The following is a 19,190-nucleotide window of genomic DNA, read 5'->3' on the forward strand; positions in this document are numbered from 1 at the left end:
ATTTCTGTGAATAATTCAATTATTTTCAAAACTTTTAGGTCAATTTGGACTCTGCAACAAGAGAAGAAACTCTGAGGAATCTGGAAAAGTGTGACGTGACCTGTTTCGACGAGGCTCAGAGTAAGATTTTCACGCTGATGGAAAAGGACTCGTACAGGCGCTTTCTGAAGTCCAAACTGTTCCTTGACCTGTCTCAGTCATGCAGGGATGAGAAACACTGCAGTCTGGAGAGGAAAGGGACGTTTACTGAGATTAACCACTGTCTCCTGTCTCATTGTGCCTAAATCTAAGACAGAGATCTTTCTTAGGCTTAGAGTTTGGGGATCAGATCACTTGTATAAGGAAGGCAAGAGAGTTAAAGGTGAAGGGTTATGTCACTGAAGTAAACACAATTGGTCTAACACCAGAAACAGCAAATAAGAATGTGCTTTAATTGTTTTTTCAGGTGCATTTTGCTTTAATGTGTTTAGAATAATTTGAGAAAATTATTCAGATCCACCAGTGCAGCATTTCTGTTTATTACTGTATTTTGGTAATTTTGTACACAAACAAAAATAAATAAAAGAAAAAAAAAAGAAGCCACCTTTGAAACCCTATCAGATGATGTTGTAAGAATAAAGTTTAGAGTGTCCAAGTGAATAACTGTTACAGAAGGTAAGGAAGGCCTGGGCTACATAACTGTTTAATCTGTGTATCTTATATATAAATAAATCTAGTCTTAGTAACAATGAATGATGCTCTGGAATACTAACGACAAACAAATGTGACAAGTTATATTTACGAAATGTGATGTTGTCCATTTGTTACAGTGCTGTGAATTTAACAAGTCTGTCCTAATGTAATGTCACTTTACAGTAAGTCTTATTAGAATAAATGGATTTAATCTGTTTACATATATGTTTACGCGCATGTATTACACATATTTATTGTAGTATTTATGAATAAAAATGTCCAACCCAACACAATATGGTCTCTGAGATTAAATAATACAGAAAATAAAACAAATGAGAAAGTAAAAGGGGACGGATTGAGATATTCTTTACAGGTAGAGAGAGTATTCAATGTGATGCTCATGTTATAATTTAGAGACGATCATCGTACTGTGATGCATTTATGAAAGTGAAACATGACCAAACGACAAATGTGTCATATACCATCATGCCAGTTAACATGTCCATTCCCTCCATAGCTTTTCACATTTTACACATCTGGTTATCCTAGGGGCTTAGGAGGGGGCACACTGGCTTAGTTGTTAGCATGCTTGCCTCGTACCCCTGGGGTTGTGGGTTTGATTCCCGTCACCGCCCTGTGTGCATGGAGCTTGCATATTCTCTCTGTGCTTCTGGGACTTCCTCCGGGCACTCTGGTTATTGTCTACTTTATGAGATTTAATAATTTACATAGAAAACAATGAGCAACAACTGGAGGAAACCTGTGCACTGTGATACAGAGCAGGAAACTTTCCATCACCTCTTACAGATCTGAACTCTTTAAGATGTTAACATAAGAAGACGTGGCTTTTTAAATAGCGACCAGTAAAGATGTTGTCATTTAGACTCCTCAGAAAATTTCTGCCTTGCTTGGGAGAAACACTTGTAAGGAGGTTAAGATTGTTTCCAGTCGTGCTTTTCAGACAGGCAAGGTTTTAAATGTCCCTGACCCCCTCCCCCCTTTTTTGTGTCTTTTCCAAACCATTACAAAAGTACATAGGAATCTGATTTAAAAACCCGATTTAAAAGTATTGGTGTTTGCCCCCAAACCTGGTATTTCACATAATTTAACAAGAAAATCAATTATCCAGATGTAATAAATGGATTACTAGATTCTCCATTTGGTGTAATGTATGAAAGCCATTGTGATTTTAGTATTATTTCATTGTTTTTATTTATTTATAACAACAACAAAAAAACAACGTTGGACCATTATACTTATCAAGCAATTATCAAGCTGGACCATGAAATACTAAAAGTTATATAAATAGAGAAGCCCAGTCTGAATACAGAGAACATTACATGCATAAATATTGACATAACTTTTAAACTTAATCGACTATGAATACAGAACAAAGAAAAAGATGTATACAAAGAGAGATAAATCCACCAATCAGGGACAGTCGAGTGAAAGTAAATAATCTCTCACACTTGTGCACTCCACCCAAACCATTTGTCCACTGCGGGTGAATCCGTTGGGTTTAGTGTTCCAGGGGGAAACGGGTAGTTGATAAGCAAGTACACAGTGGAAAGGAGGCAACTGCATTGCTGAATGGTGAGTTCTGCACATTCTGAGCTCAAGGAAGGAACTGAGACCAAGCCTCCTGGTTCTCAGCACAAAATGATATTAAGAAACAGTTGACCTCCTGGTTTGCCTGTTCAACTTATTTGTTAACTTGTGGGTGGTAACCAGGTGTTAAACTTACAGAGACACCCAGTTTCTTCATAAAACTGGACCAGACCTGGATGTGAGCATGGTCACTTATAATGTCTTCCGGGATTCAATAGTAACAGAACATGTTTACAAAGATGAACTCTGCTGTTTTGAATGAAATAGGCAAACCATTTTGAGAATCGATCTATGATGACCATGATGACTATGTTCTTGTAACCGTGAGACTGATGGCAAGGTGAGACCAGGGTCGCTGGGCTGTGGGTAAGGTCATGAGTTGAGAAGCTGGTAGAGTGCATGGTACTATGGCTTGGGCAAATGTGGTGCTTGAAAAGATGAATCGGTATATGTCAGTCAACATGTCAGGCCACCAACATCTTGCACTGAATAGGTTGTAGGTCCTGTGTGTGTCTGGACCATCTGGTGATTTCTTTGTTGAACCAATAGATTTGTGGGTCATGGAGGTGCATCCAGGGAGATCCTAGAATGATGGGGTGCTTAGTATTGACAGTAGTTAGAAATGAGATGTATTCTTGAGTGAGAGTCCTGACTTTGAGAAGGAGGGGTTTGTTGCAAAGTGTTACGGTTCTGTTTCCTATGTGTCCATCATCAATAGCAGGAATTTTCAGAGGATGTTGAAGTGATTGTGTGGGGATGTTCAGTTTCTCTCCGATGGCTTGGTCCATGAAATTGCCAGCAGATCTGGAATCAATCAATGCTGAGAGAACAGAAAAACAGTGTTTTATCTGCACATTCAGAGTAATGAACTGGTGAGATCAGAAATAAGATGGACTCACCTTAGAGGAGCAGGTGAAGGTTTTGATTCTCTCAGTGTGGTTGTGTTTGGCTAGGGGTTTGGCACGAGAAGGAAACTGTGCCAGGAAGTGGTTAGGGTTACCATAGTAAGAGCAGAATTTTTCCATTCTGTTCTTCTCTCTCTCAGTGCCTTGAGCCAGCTGGATCGTTGCAGAACAACTGCTCTCTGGCTGTGAGTTCAACATTTCCTTAGGCACTTGGCGGTTGCGAGTGAGGTGATCCAGATGAATAGCTAGATCAATCAATGAATTGAGTGACATTTTCTCATCTTGGCAAGCCAGCTTAATCACTGGCAAAATGTGGCCTTGAGGTATGATTCATTGCATCTGAATCCCACTCTCTCTATGCTAACTCTAAGGCATACTCAGCTGCAGCTCTTTGCCCCTTGGTTATGGCAAGAAGCTGTTCCCCAATTTCTTTGTCTTTGGGGGAATGATCAAATTTCTATTGTAAAAGTTGCTGGACAATGGTTGTGAGCATTGCAACCGAAAACCTTTGCATTGGGCAGTCTCTTCTGAGTACTTGTCCGGATGGGAGGCGAGTGAACATGGAGGCGCAGCTGGAGCTCCTGGTGCAGCGAAGGTGGGCGGAGCTAATTTGTGAGCATCGTCAGCTTTGCATCCAGCTCAGCCAGTTGTTGTTGATAGTCCACCACAAGTCTTTCTTGGGCTGCCATGATGTTTTGTCAGTCCTGCTCTCCTGCTGCATTCATACAATAGGCAAAGTAATCTGTCATGCAACGAAGTGAGAGATGAATCCAAATGCAGTTTAGTGTTTTATTAGAAATATTAGCAAACAAATCCAAAATGTGAGGTAAATGACGTAAACAGAAACAAGCAAGAAGTCAGGTCACGTGATCAACAAACCACTATAAGAGGGCAAATCCAAAAACCAGAGAGCAAGGCAAGATAAAGCAAAACAAAAAACAAAACAAATGATCAAAACACAGACTATAAGGCTTGGTAAGTTACCTAGCAAGCATTACCTAGCAAAAAGTCGATATTTATTGGTTGTAGGCATATTTGTGTGTAACGGGTGAATTCAATTTAAAAGCTATGTCAATAATTACACTTGGAAAAATCCTCATATTTAGCGTAAGCTCACACAGGTGCTTGTTTGTTTTCTAAACAGTCCATTCAAATAATCAGAAGTTACCTGCGTGTAGTTCACACCCCTGGAGTTGCTGGATTTTTTTTGCGTAAACATGCCCAAAATGGGGTTTTATAATAATGTCTAGACTTTTTTTTTTTTGTAGTCTTAGTTATAATTATTACATATAACTATGGCAAGTTTAATTTAGCAGAATGGCTTCTACTCTCAATATTCAACAGCTTATAAAACAGCACTTGATCAAGTATGTCCGATTTCTTTCATTTAAAAAAAAAAATGATGTGATAGTTAATTGTACTTAATCGAGTTCATGACACCATAATGTGCTCACACAATGTGAGATATTTTAATCCCATTTTATAATTTGATATTACATTTGAGCTGTGAAATTAATAACATAATGACAACATTTTTGTTAATTTGATACACTCTCCTGAAAAGAAAATGTGTGCATGATTTACAGCAGTGGTCACCAAGCCTGTTCCTGGAGATCTACTACTGATTGAAAGGATAAGCCTACCAATCACTCATCTAATACACTGACTCAATACAGTTGACTTTAATGTAATTTATTATTTTATCATGTTTGTGGTCAGAAATGTCTCTGATTGTTGTCTCCCATTAATATTATCATTTATATGTGTTTAATATTAGCCTCAGATGGCATTCTGTAATTTCTATGAGTGTTGTTAGAGCCCAAAACAGAAATTTCAGAGAGACAACATGGTTACATCATACTATAAGAGTGTTGCACGTGATTTAATACTCTAATGAGCCAATATCAAGCAAGAAAAATCCAGAGGCAGAAATGTTAGACAATTTAAACAGGAAAGTAGGAGCTCTGAGGTGGGAACGCTACCTGCTGTGCCACCATGCCTCCCTAGTTTTAACACTTTTGTTCCAGACATAATGTTTCCTGAGGAAATGATTTTTTCCACAAAATGTTGGTTTCAAGCTAATTTGTTGCCTGTAATATATATTAGGCCAAAGAATCTAACACCGGGCCTCATTTTTCAAATTTTTTTTGGTAAAGTTGTATGTAAATGTTTGCATAAACCAAACCAAACTCAAAATTTCCACCAGATTTGTATTTAGTTTTGATAACAATGATTTTCTTCGTACTCGTGTGTATGTTGATGAATGCCAATCATCCATAAAGTGTGCGCACTCCAAAGCTCATTTGCATTGAGGTTTTGTTGGGTTTGGCTTTGTGTATTGGCTAGATAGGGTGATAAGGTAGTAATAATTTTTTTTAAAGATATAAACAAGTAAGCTTGCCTTTATCTTTTTCTGTTAGCCTGGGGGGTTTACTTTATTATTTCAGCCTAGGCTGGTGTGACGCAAATGACTACGTATAACACTCACAATAACGCTGCTGTAAATCATAATAAAGTCACCAACATACACTCAACGTGCACTTTAACAGTTCTACACCTGCACATTGATGCATTTATTAAATCAGCCAATCATGTAGCAGCAGCACAATGCATAAAATCATGCAGGCACAGGTCAAGAGCTTCAGTTAATGTTCGCATCAAACGTCAGAATGGAGGGAAAATGTGATTTCTGTGACTTTAACCGTGGCGTGGTTGCTGGTCTCCTGGAATTCTCACACACAATACTCTCTTGAGTTTACGCAGAATGGTGCAAAAAACCAAAAACATCCTGTGTGCGAAGGGTCTGCATGCTGAAAGGTTGAGGGGATAGATCAGAGGAGAATAACCAGACTGGTATGAGCATCCACTCTTTACAACCGTATTGAGCAGAAAAACATCTCAGAATGCAAAAAAAAAAAATCAAACCTGTTGTTCCCTCAATGTTTTTTTTTATTATTATTTTTTTATTTTTTTGCACCATGCTGTGCAAACACCTAGAGACTGTTGTGTGTGAAAATCCCAGGAGATCAGCAGTTTATGAAATACTCAGACCAGCCCATCTGGCACCAACATCTGTGCCATAAAGTCAGAGAGATCGAACATTTTCTTCATTCTGATGTTTGATGTGAACATTAACTGAAACTCTTGACCTGTATCTGCATGCTTTATGCATACTGACACTTAACATACAATCCAAAATATTTGGGAAGGAAATGTTGATCTTCTGATTGTATACATAATAGGGAAATAGGTTGCACTACCAGTTTATAAATCATGGTGGTTTAGACTGAGTAAGGACTTGGGAAAATATTATGTGTAGGCGAAAAAAACCCACAAGAAAAAATTGCTTTCAGTAAGAGAATCTCACATGGTTAGAATGTCCCGATCAGACTGTGACCTTCCTATGATTTTGTAGACAGTGAAAAAAAAAGAAGTGCTGTATAATAATTCCATGACACTGGAAACTTGTTTTGCTGGGAATAACTCTTGAGATGTTTAGACTGTAAAATGATTGCGTCATAATTGTTATATTGAGGTCTACCACATTTATACAAAGTTTCCCAAATAGTATGAAATTATAATTTATGAATTGCAAGGGAAGATTAGAACCTACATAATTTTATCAATATTGTAATGAAAAAACAAAAACAAACAAACATACACACAAAAAAACAATCATTATGTAGCTGATTAAATGTACTTAACACCACAAACAGTAAGAATCTTTTATTCATTTCTATTAAATTATGTCTAATGAGTGCAGGGTATGTTGTTATTAAACAGGCCAATTAAATTAGTCTTAAAGTTCTATGAGTACATATGGAGGTTTCATTAAATCAAGCTTTGACATCTTCCGTGTGGAGATTGCTTTTAGGTCAAACGCTCTACAGCTTCAAAGGAAACAGGATAACCTGGGACAGTTAAGTGGATGAATAAATAAGGTTCTGGCAGAACAGAGTCAGAGATTTTTTTTTTCTTGTATGGTTTATCTCCATCTCTTCTCTGGTTTCTCTCGTGGCTCGATGTTGTGAGCAGACTGCAGGCTACTCATTACGGTGGAACACTGGCCTTGATGCAATTACATACTGCCCTGTAGCTTTAGGTGTGACAGGGGCCTGCTAGAACATTGGAGTGGTTTTGAAATGTCAGTCTGACACACACACACACACACACACACACACACACACACACACACACACACACACACACACACACACACACAAACACACACACATACTTTCCATATTTGCAGCATTGCAGCCTAATTCATGATTATTCAAGGTTTGGAATTTCAAACCAAGATTTATAACCTTAAAACTTGAGAACACTAATTTGAATCTTAATGCTATGACCACATGACAGCAAATACTCTCGAGTGAGTGAAAGCCAGCTAGACTCTAATCGAGTTAAATAAAACTGTATAGGTGATTATCAAGGGCCTGTAAAAGCTGAAAAATCCATTTATTCCAGCCCTAACAATATTATCCCTTATTAAATCTCATTACCATAGCATTTGGCCTTAAGCATTTTTGTGTGAGCTAGACACAATGTGATGTGTTAACTAGCATGTCACTGTTGTTTTCACCTCAGCTATAATGGAATAAATTGTAAGAGTGTTGTTGTGTTACTGCTTGTCATTGGTTTAGCCACTTATCTAGTCTATACTAACGTAGTATATTGTCTCATTAAAATGATCATCTAAATAAATGCACCATTTTCACCTCGGCCATTTTGCTTATGATGTCACCCTGAGCTCAGGGTAGGAATAGGGCAAGTGGTCAGGCAGCAGATATGGAAAAATGGACCTAAACATGTGTTCCACACAGAGCTTTTAAAAACATTGAGAATTTTGTGGTGGGCCAGGAAAACCCATTGGATATTGATGTGACTGATTTCTAGCAAGCAGCCAAAAATGATGAAAAATTTCTGACATAATTGTATTTCACCAAAATTATGTGGAAATTATGCTTTTAATCTTGATGTTGGGGGGTTGGGGGGTGGGGAGGTGGGTCTGGGGGTGTGTGGATTGGGCACGTTGGGTTTTTGTTTAGAATGTTTACCTTGCACCTCAGGGGTTGGGGGGTTTGAAGCCCGACTACGCTCTGTGTGCACAGAGTTTGCATGTTCTCCCTATGCTCAAGTGGTTTCCTCTGGTTTCATCTCCCAGTCCAAAGACATGCTTTGTAGGCTGATTGGCATTTCCAAATGGTCGGTAGTGTGTGAATGGGTGTGTGTGCGATTGTGCCTTTCGATAGGTTGGTACCCCATCCAAGGTCTCCCGTGCCTTGTGCCCCAAGTTCCTGGGGATAGGCTTCAGGGTCCCCTGTGACTCTGTGTAGGATAAGCAGCATGGAAATGGATGGATGATCCAGATGATGGATCTGGCTTGGACTATTGACTTGCCATGTTTTGGCAAAAGCAGTCAATCTGCCAAACTATATCTAAAGTATATAAGCCTAATCAATTCAGCTTGTAATCATATAGAGGCTTTCTAAATGTCCACAGAATTAAATCATTAAATGAAAACCATGTCGCTGTCAGACTTCCTGTTTCATCATGTTTCCCTTTCTGATATTTTATGTAAACATTACTTGAAGCTCTTGATACTTATCTTGTTCTTCTGCCACCTGGTCGGCTGATTGAATAATTCCATGAATGTGCAAAGGTATATCTGCATGTTATTTGCATGATATATTTTCTAAAGTAATGTAAGAAAGCAAAGAAAGGAATGCTCCACTCCTGATGCGTATGGGCCGCACTGCTTTGGTGTAAAAACAGCATGTGAAGAGCATTAAGTAATCCCGCTCAAACCAAAAAAAAACAGCCATTTGTTAACACTTATTTATGACAAGCAGGGTTCAGCACCCTTGCATGTAACTAATTTGGACATAACAGCTGAGATGTGGTGCACACTATTGACAGACTGTTGTGTGACGCACAATCCCAGTAGTCTCATTAGAATCTATGACTGAATAATGCCTGCAGCTTGTGCTGTCATTAAAGTATTACTAAATGTAGAAATATAAAGAACATGTGCTATGTTTCCTGATTCATGTATAAGAATTATATGTGATCTGATATGTTTTATATTGATTTGTTGAGATAAATAATGACATGGACAAGGACATTTTAAGAAAGTACACAAAACATTGCATTTATTTGAATCTAATGCTCTCTTTCTGCACACTGAAATGTCTAGTTCTTTCTGCAAATGGGTTGTTTACAAGGATTTATCTAGCCTTGCATCTGGGCTTTGTGCATACACTGCCTGGATTCTGGTTCATGTTTTTTGTGAGTGTGTGCCTGGAGCACATTTGTTTCCATTTGTGAGGTCTCATAATGGGTTGGCAGAGCACTGTTGTGCTCAGTTTGAAGGCAGTGGTTTACACACTTACACCCACACATACATGAAGATCTCAGACCCAATCCTTCACCAAGGTTCAGACACTTTTCTGTATAACTTCTTTTTTTTTGCTTTGGAAATCAGCCTGCTTGTTTGGAGACAGAGTGTCTTTGTGAGATAAACAAGACTTTATAAACAAGTAGTTCCCTTTCAAAGGGAACTCAACATTGCGTGAGCTCCACGCTGTGGGAAGCGCCCTCGTGCGTGACCGGCATCTGAACCTTGTGTAACATCATGCCTATTTATAGGCCTGTCGTGATCAGGTGACGTGGCAATTAAACACGTCACGTGATATAAAAACAGCACCTGTGAACCACGCAGTCAGCTTTATTATCTTCAGCGAGACTGCATATCAGTTGTATGTGTAACGCACGCAAAAAGACGCATTTCCTCTCTATCTTTAAAAAAAGAAAGAAAGAAAAATCTCTTACTTTTCTGTCCCTTTTAAAAAAAGAGAAAACTATGAGTGAGAGAGAATTCAGGAAGTGTGTCATGCTTTGCTCCCATTTCATCACGGGGGGATGGACGAACATTCTGTGTGAAGTGTCTGGGGATGGACCATGCCAGGGCAGACCTCGAGGGGTCTGACTGTGTGCATTGTGAATGCCTTAAAATTAGGCAGCTCTGCTCATGGCTAGCGCTCTTCTTGGCCAAAGGGAGTTGGGTTTCAGAGCCTTGTGGATCTGGGCTGGCTGCTGCCAAGGTAGCCAGCCAGTTCATGTCCTGGGGATCTCTTATGGATTTGGAAGAGCAGCCAGAGACAAACGCTGCTCTATCTCTTGCTCTGCCTTCTGGGTCCGGCTCTCTGCCAGAATTTGGAGCTCGCTTTGCAACTCCTCCCTCCACTATGGAAAGCCAGAACACCCTCTCTGACTCCAAGGACCCAGTAGGGGGTGCCACTGCACCAAAAACAGGGAGCAGCTCTCAAGCATATCAAGAGCTGCTTGAGGTGATTACTAGGGCAGTTGAAAAACTAAATCTAGACTGGCCCGGGGAAGATGGAGTGGCTCGTAGCAGGCTGGACGAGGGGAGAGGCACAGTCGCAGGGACTGTGGCAGGCCACAGTCGCAGCCTGCTAATAGGCCTGATCTTGAATGAACATAAAGGCCAAGCAGACAAAGAAGGAGTGGTCCTGATGGTCTGTGGATCAGGGGACGTGAGTTTGATAGGGCAGTTATCCCCAGTACTACTGTAGGGCCTCCGCTATCCAAGGTCGTCCCAAGTTTTCAGTCTTCTCTGGTCAGCAAGCTGTCACAGGGCAATGAAAATCTGATGCTTTCCCTCCAACAGAATGCATAAGATTTAACATCACTAAAAGACCATCTGGCAGCATGGAAACTACTCTCCATGGGTTCTGTGCACTGTACAAAAAGGTTACCAGGCCCAGTTCAGAGCTCGACACCCACTTGGACAAAGGGACCATAGAACATGTACCTCGTTCTCTGAGGGAGGGATGTTTTTACAGCCATTATTTCCTGGTCTGCAAAAAAGATGGGAGTATGTGGCCAGTTTTAGATCTGCATCAGCTGGACCGTACTCTTCGTATATACAGGTTCAAGATGCTGATTCTCAAACTTATAATTCCACAGATTCAGTTTGAGGACGGGTTTGTGACGATAGATCTAAAAGACACATATTTCCACAAAGAAATATCACCCAGTCACAGGAAGTTCCTGAGGTTCGTGTTTGGAGGCAACGTATACCAATATCAGGTTCTTCCCTTCCGGCTAGCTTTATCTTCTCGCACCTTCACAAAGTGCATGGATGCTGCTCTGGCTCCCTTTCGACTCCAGGGCATCCATGTAGTAAACTACCTGGACGACTGGTTAATTCTAACACAATCAAGGGAACTGGTGCTTCAACATTACACATGTTGTTCTTGCCCACATGAGGAGCTTGGGGCTCAGGTTGAATCTCAAGAAAAGTATCCTTTCTCCAGTGCAGAGGACTTTTCTAGGGGTTACATGGGATTCAACTACGGTGAGGGCATTTCTATCCCCCAACATGTGTATGGTTAATCCTATCAGCATTGAGCAAGATGAAGCTGGGTCTGCTTATGGCAGGAGCAGCCAACGTCATACTGTTGGGCCTATTGCACATGAGACCGTTTCAGTGGTGGCTGAAAAGTCGGGGGTTTCGACTGAGGATGAAACCTCCAAGAGTAATCAGTGTCATGTGGTGATATCTACGTGTTCTGAGAATTTGGAGGCGTCACTGGTTTCTAGCCTTGGATCACACTCTAGGGTCATCTCCTTATCGCAAGAAAGTACTGACAGACACCTCCCTCACAGGCTGGGGTACAGTCTTAGATGGATGTCCAGCTCACACTATTTGGAGCAGCCCTCATCTGGAGTGGCATTTAAATTCCCTAGAGATACAGGCCGTATTTCTAGCACTGAAATTCTTTCTCCTTCAATTAAGAGGTCACCATGTGTTAGTTGTGACAGACAACACAGCGGTGGTCTCATATATCAACCAACAGGGAGGGTTACGTTCACACCCCCTATTCAGGCAGGCGCAACTAATTCTTCTTTGGGCAGAGGGAAAGTTCTAGTCAGTGAGTGCAATGTACATTCTGGGCAACTGGAATGTGGGGGCAGAAATCCTGTTGATGTAGGGGCTGAGGCTTGGGGGTTGGAGGCTCCAACAGAGTCCAAGTGGTGGAGTCCATATGGTGGAGGTTCGGCCAAGCGGAATTGAATGTGCACACTGCCAGCTGTGGTTTGCCTTCACTCCTCCCGCACCATTGGGGTAGAGGTCACATCACATTGCGCTGCTCCCACAAGTTATAGCAAGAGTTCGCCAAGACCGTCTACGTCTGCTGCTAGTAGAACCTTTTTCAGAAGCTAAAATATGGTTCTCAGAGATAATATCCCTGCTAGACAGCACTCCTTGGGAGATTCCCATCTGCAGGGATCTACTGTCTCTAGCCGGATGGCTGATTTATCACCCTCGGCCGGAACTATGGAAACTGTGGGTTTGGCCCCTGAGGTGCACCAGCTCATAGATTCTGGTCTCACAACTGAGGTTGTAGAGACCATGTTGAACGCTAGAGCAACATCCACACTAAAATTGGATGCACTCAAGTGGTGACTTTTTGTCTCATGGTGTGAGGCACATCAGTTAGGCCCAGTGAACTGTGCAATGGCTACAGTTCTGGAGTTCTTACAAGGACGTTTCTCAGTAGGGTTGGCTTCTTCTACAGTAAGGGTCTAAATGACCGCCATTTTGGCCAGCCACACCCCTATTGATGGAGCCTCTGTGGGGCAACATCCTCTAACATTGAAGTTTATGCATGGTGTCAAGTGGCTGAGGCCCATCTGCAGACCATGCATACCTTCCTGGGACCTTTCTGTGGTCCTGGAAGGTCTGTCAGGTGTCCCCTTTGAGCCAGAAGAGTCAGCCACTGATAAGCTTCTGACTATAAAGATAGCTCTTCTGCTGGCCCTGACATCTCTTAAGTGAGTAGGAGATCTACTAGCTCTCTCTGTTGCCCCTTCCTGCTTTGACTTTGCCCCTGAATTAGCCAAGGCCTTCCTATATCCTTGGCCTGGTTATATTCCTAAAGTGCCTACATCTGCTGCCCAGCCAGTAGTGTTGAAGGCATTCTGCTCTCCTCCATTCCTCACTCAGGAACAAGAGAAATTGCACCAAATGTGTCCAGTAAGGGCTCTCTGTACTTACGTCCACCGCTCTGGCCAATGGTGTAAGTTGGAGCAGCTGCTGATCTGCTTTGGCGGTGACAGTAGAAGTGATGCTGTGTTGAAGCAACGCATCTCTAATTGGATAGTGGAAGCAATCTATAATGCTTATGAGGCATGCAGTTTTGCTACGCCTCTGCAGCAGAGTGGTCTACGCTGCACACATTCATTCGATATTACAGTCTGGATATACATTCCACACCGGGCTCGAGTGTCTTGCAGTGACCCTCTGGCTCTGATCTTTTTGAACAGGCCATTGCCTCAGTATGACAGAGTGGGTATTCACGTTCCCACAGCATGGAGCTCACGCAATGTTGAGTTCCCTTTGAAAGGGAACGTAACCATGTTCCTTGAGAAGGGAACGAGACATTGCGTAGCTTTGTCATACTGGGGCATGCCTGTGAATAACCGCTTTCTTCATATACAGTTAGAAGCGTGTTTAAAGCTTCATGCTTTGGTGTAGTTTGTTATCACAGTCAAGTGTAAGCCAAAAACAACCATAGCAAGACCAAGAGGTAGTTTCAGTTTATCTCCATGCGAACACTAGTGCTGGTCAATTACAGATAGAACATGATTTCAACACAATTGCCAATAATATATTGAATATGTTGTGTATTTTGGGTTGCAGGAGACATTTTTTGACATATGAGCTGCTTAATTAATATGTGAGATTCAAAATGAGCCCAAGGACAAAACTGTAATGCAGAAGTACAAAATATTTAACAACGTATTTGTTCCCACCATTATTCATTATAATTTAGCATATGTTCTGTGTTTTCAGTGTTTAGATCTTCCTCTTCCCACATGCTGCTCTCATTAAATATATTTGTTTTTCTAGTCCAGCTGAATTTGTGCTGTGTGAAAATGAATCGTAAAAAACAGTTAAATTTCAACTCGGACTCAGACCTCAATAATTACACTTAAATCTACTCATTGTAGGGGTGGACAAGTGAATTCTGAAATGTTCTTGACTATTCCCATGTTGTTGTTTTTTTGCCCAGAGACTTAAATAACCAGCTAAAAGTGACAGTTAACGTAATTGGCTCAAAGGGATGAAAAGCTAGTTAGCTAGTTAAATATATGTAATGTTACTGAATAAAGAAAATGAGCGAGTTCTTGGATTTCCAAGGAATCGTCACAAATCAGAGCCAGGTGGATGTGTAAGAAGTCCTATAGTTGGCAGGAAGAATCATGATTAATAATAGAAAATGGTCTAAGGATCAGACACAGAGAAATATAGGACACTATAGAATCAAGACAGGCAATCATGTAGTAGTTGTACGATGTACAAAATCGTCAAGAACTTCATTTCACATCAAACATAGAAAAGGGGTCAAAATTTGGGATCTCAATAACTTTGACCGCATCATGGTTGTTGGTGAAAGACAGGCTGGTTTCAGAAAATGCTGAACTCCTGGAATTTTCATGCACAACAGTCTCTAAAGTTTATACAGAACCGCATGAACATACAAAAAAACATCCAGTGAGCAACAAATCTGCATTTGGAAACATCAGCTTGATGAGAGAGGACAATGGACAGACTGGTTGATGCTGATAAGAAGATGATGGTAACTCAAATAACCACTCTTTACAAACATGGTGTCCAGAAAAGCATCTCAGCACATATAACATGCTGAATCTCTAGGGGGATGGGCTGCAACAAGAGAAGACCACATTGTGTCCCGCACTTTGGTTCCACCAGGCAATGTTTTCCAAATGACATCAATCTGACATGAACATTAACTGAAGTACTTGACCTCTATCTTCATGATTTTATGCAGTATCCTGCTGCCATGTGATTGGCTGATTGGATAATTGCATAAATATTCACGTGTACAGGTTTCTCAACAGTAGAGTGGTCATTAAGTGTATGCTCCTTATCTTCTCCTGATAATGCATCTGATGTACAGTAGCATATCATGTTTGTTGCCTCAAGAGAAATATCAGTCAGCTAAAATGTTAGCTATTTGCTATGTTGTTCTTTCTTTCATTCAGTTGTTTGGGCACATTTCTCCTACTGTAGATCATCTTGACCTCCGGACCTGCCTGATTGATCCTTCAACTTTTTTCCCAACAGCTTTTTCGTCTGGAACTTGTGACTCTCCTGTTGCTGTGGATAATCTCACATGGATACTGTAAACTTACTGTTTAATTCCTGATATAGCTCCTTTTTTATGCTCATCGCAGTTTTGAATAGTGGTTTTGAAGCGTGACCTTTTTTGTCACTACTATATTGAAAGCACCCAAAATTCAGGCTTAGTTAAAAGTGATTATAGTACTAAGATTAAATTCAAACATTGGGTCAACATTTTAACATGAAAGCTAAGTTTTTTTGAAAGCCATTTAAAAAATGTATGTTGGTTTTTTTTTTTTTTGCTCACTGATGGTGGCTGGTGGATCAGATGATGAAAATACCAGATAATATACTATGCATAGAGAATGCACAAAGCTTTTTGATGTTCCTATTTTCAGAAATGAATTGGAAATATCACAGAAAATGCCTGGGGTCTCGACTTGCAGGTACAACTCATATATGAATCTGATTTTAGGAAAACAGTAGTCTCTGTAATGAATGTGAATTTATTCACTTCAGACAGTGTTTGTGTTGGCAACCTCCTTGTGTCCTTCTGCTTAATCTCATCCCTCTTTCTCTCTCTCTTTCTGTCTTTCACCTTAGGTCATTTTTGTTTGGTGAAATAAGAAAAGCATCTTGTTAGTGTAGGAAATTGAACAGGCTGTGAAAGCGAAGGCATGGATTCAGGAAACAACTTGTTTGTTCCTTGCCGAGCTGATGTTACTGTTCCAAAAGTGCTTTTTAATAAATTGTGATCTCTAGAAATTCAATGTTGTGCCACCTAAATAGGGCTGAGTATTTCATGCAGTCTTGTCCTGACAGTAGGAAGTACATGTGTAGTAGAGAGCAGATATTTTGCTGCATCTTGTCTTATGGGGTTAATTACCCCACCCCTTTTTCGGTGTGTGTAAGTCATTAGTGTCCTATCTCGCAAGTGTATTTAAGGTAGTTTCATGCTACTGGGTATTGCGTCATTGTTGGGTGACTGCCACTTCCGGTGCCACATGTTCTGAGCTGAAGTATCATTGTGCACACCATCTGATGTGTCTTTGGCTGATTGCCTTCACCGGTGCTTGCTTTATTTTGCTCCAAGGCATATCATTGTTGTATATTATATAGAGCATCGATGGCTGGCTGCTGTTTTCCTTTCAATCATTTCCCCGTTGAGTCATGAACATTGGCAGCCTGATGAACAGTGTGGTCTCCACATGTTCGGTGCACTAATTAGCATGCCCAGATGCGTCCTTTTGCGCTAGTGCTGCATGGCTTGAACTTTCAGCACTTCTGTTTTTGCTCCTATCTTGTTTTGATGGTTCCTTTTTTGTTCTTATGCTGTTTCACTGCTATGTCCTTGTTTATATGTCTTTTGTTTTCTTTGTTTGTTATACTGAATTGATGTTTCTTTGATTGTAATTATTGTGCTTTATTTTGCTTTGCTATACACCATATCAAACCTGAAAGCTAATTGAGAGCACATTGTCTGTTGCCATTTAAAAGTTACACTTTTTATGTTATAGCAGGCCAGATTTGTTGGTATTGTGTCTCTGGCTATTGCTGGAGTTTGTGATCCCCAGGTTTGAGTGGTTCATGGTTTCTTTGTTTCATGCAGTTGTTTTTTATTCTGTGTTTGATATTTCTTTGTTTCTTTTGTAGTTTTATAACATTGTGTTTTTTTTTGTTTTGTTTTGTTTTCAGGTGCTGCAGACCCAGAGAAGGCGGGCTAGCTGTCTTGTGTGGTGGTGGTTCTCTTTATAGCCGTGCTGTGTGCAAAATTTTGGAGTGATTTCTGAATGGAAGTGAATGAGATACTGTGCACATGTGGGTGATTCATTATTTTGGGGGATCATTCAAGCCCTGGGCTAGCCCACTCTTCTGCTGGTAAACCCGAGCCCTGTGATTTGTTTAATAAAGTTATGTCTTTTTGGTTGGTATCTTTACTCCGGCAGCAACTATTTGTGCGCTGCAAAAAAGGAATTCAAAAAAGTTGAAAAAAAGCCTTATTTCTGGGAAGTGAGTTTTATTGTTTTGTGTAAAAAGAAAAATAATCTTGCCACACGTGTTTTGCATTAGAAAAGTAATCTCATTATAAGAAAAAAATATTTGTCGTAACATTGTCTTAAGATCTTCCAGCTAATATTGAGCTGGATTTTAACCAGTAACAAGTTACAACAATGGTTTGCATAATATCCCCAGCAGAGGAAAAATAATGTTTTCCTTATTTAAAAATAAAAATGCTAAAAATAACAATGCTTCTAGTGTCTTAATGTAAGAAAAGTTGTTTATTTTTATTATGATGTTTGGAGTATTTGTGTCTTATTGTAAGTTTTATTTTTGCTAACTATTAATCTTAGATTAAGGGGTAAATTCTTAGTCAGCTCGGTCAAGAGAACAAAATAATACTTTGCTGTGCTTGTAATAAGCACAACTTGCTTAAATTTTTGGCATTTTTGCCTTGTTTAAAGGCCCATTACAGGCTTTCAGTGGCTAAACTTTTATGCTAGTTTTAAAAATTCTAGCCAAGCAAAACTGGCTTACTGCATTGGCATATTTTCATTGCTTGATACAAGATAATATGATTATTTTAAAGAATATTTTATTCTTTCTAGTAGGGCTGTTTTTGCTGTGTGAGTAAGCAATTGCTCTTGCGTGTGTAATTGACATTCTGCATTTGATCAAATCTCAATGTATTTATTGCTGAGAAGTCAAACCTGTGTGTCCTTTCCCTGATGTATTCACCAGGGTGGCGTAGTCGGTTTTCTTATTTTTTCTTATTTTCTTTTTTGTCTTTTTCTCTCCAAATCCTTCAGCAATCAGCAGGATTTTTACCAATGGCATCCTTAGAGAGGTTGCCTATTTCCTTTAAGACCCCTTGTCCATCACACATACATCTATTTTGGGGACAAATAGAATTGGAATTTACTAAAATTAGTAAAAGATTAATATATGACCAGTAGACAGTTATCTGACACTTAAAGTTAAACAATATCAAGAGTCAGTGAACTCAGTGTGGTGTGGTGGTCAACTGATTTGCTGTGTTTTTGTGGACAGTGATGAGACAGTGAGGGAATTGTGGTTAGTGTCAGCTGTTTATATGAAGTTTTACTATGAAGATTTTATACAGTGACTTCTATTCACCATATAATTGTGAGTGGTTCAATGTGTCAAATTCAGCTCCAGGATACCCAGTTTGATCCTGAGCTCTGTGAAGAGTTTCACATGTTCTCTCTGTTTCCATGTGGGTTTAAATGAGATGGTTAAAATCTAATGCCTATTGACAATGGTGGAACAATATCCTTTTTGCCCAAATGGGTTTCAGACTGTGTTTACAAAAACTAGACAGACAGGTTCTGTCTTCTGTCCTTTGGTGTACTTCGTTCTTTGATTGGACAATGTGTGCTTAGTCTATCTACTCTTAATTTCTCCTTCAAATGCATTTTCACTGTTTGTAATTACCTGCCACAACTGTCACCGATATGTAGTGTGGGCTAGAAAGAAATCAGTCCCAGCCTCACTTTTATATTTCTCCTATGACCATTGGTGGTGCTGTTTGATTCCACAAAAATCCAAAATAATCCACTTTAAAACATCTCTTCATAGCAACTAATCTGATGTTTATGGCAAAAATGAAACCTTATACTTGTCTACTTGTATACTAATGTATTTTTGATGTCTGGTATAAATGTACAAGCAGTGGGGGTTAGCTCATTTATACAAGCCACCCTTGATATAAGGAGCATCCAGTATCATTAGCCTTTTGACAGAAGATCTGTGACTGTGAATGCTACATACACCGATCAGCCATAACATTAAAACCAGTGACCGGTGAC

At 40.1% G+C, this 19,190-nt stretch overlaps 1 protein-coding gene across 1 annotated transcript in view; it reads left to right on the forward strand.

Annotated features, from left to right (window-relative positions):
• Positions 1–965, forward strand: part of rgs4 (regulator of G protein signaling 4) — a 3,415-nt gene extending 2,450 nt beyond the window's left edge. Inside the window, exon 5 of the mRNA XM_017480578.3 lies at positions 39–965. Within this exon, the coding sequence (XP_017336067.1) occupies positions 39–284 (246 nt within the window). The 3' untranslated portion in view covers positions 285–965. The remainder of the gene's footprint in view (positions 1–38) is intronic.
• Positions 966–19,190: the final 18,225 nt, after the last annotated feature.

The sequence above is a fragment of the Ictalurus punctatus genome, chromosome 11, assembly GCF_001660625.3.
Source record: "Ictalurus punctatus breed USDA103 chromosome 11, Coco_2.0, whole genome shotgun sequence".
Lineage (NCBI taxonomy): Eukaryota > Metazoa > Chordata > Actinopteri > Siluriformes > Ictaluridae > Ictalurus > Ictalurus punctatus.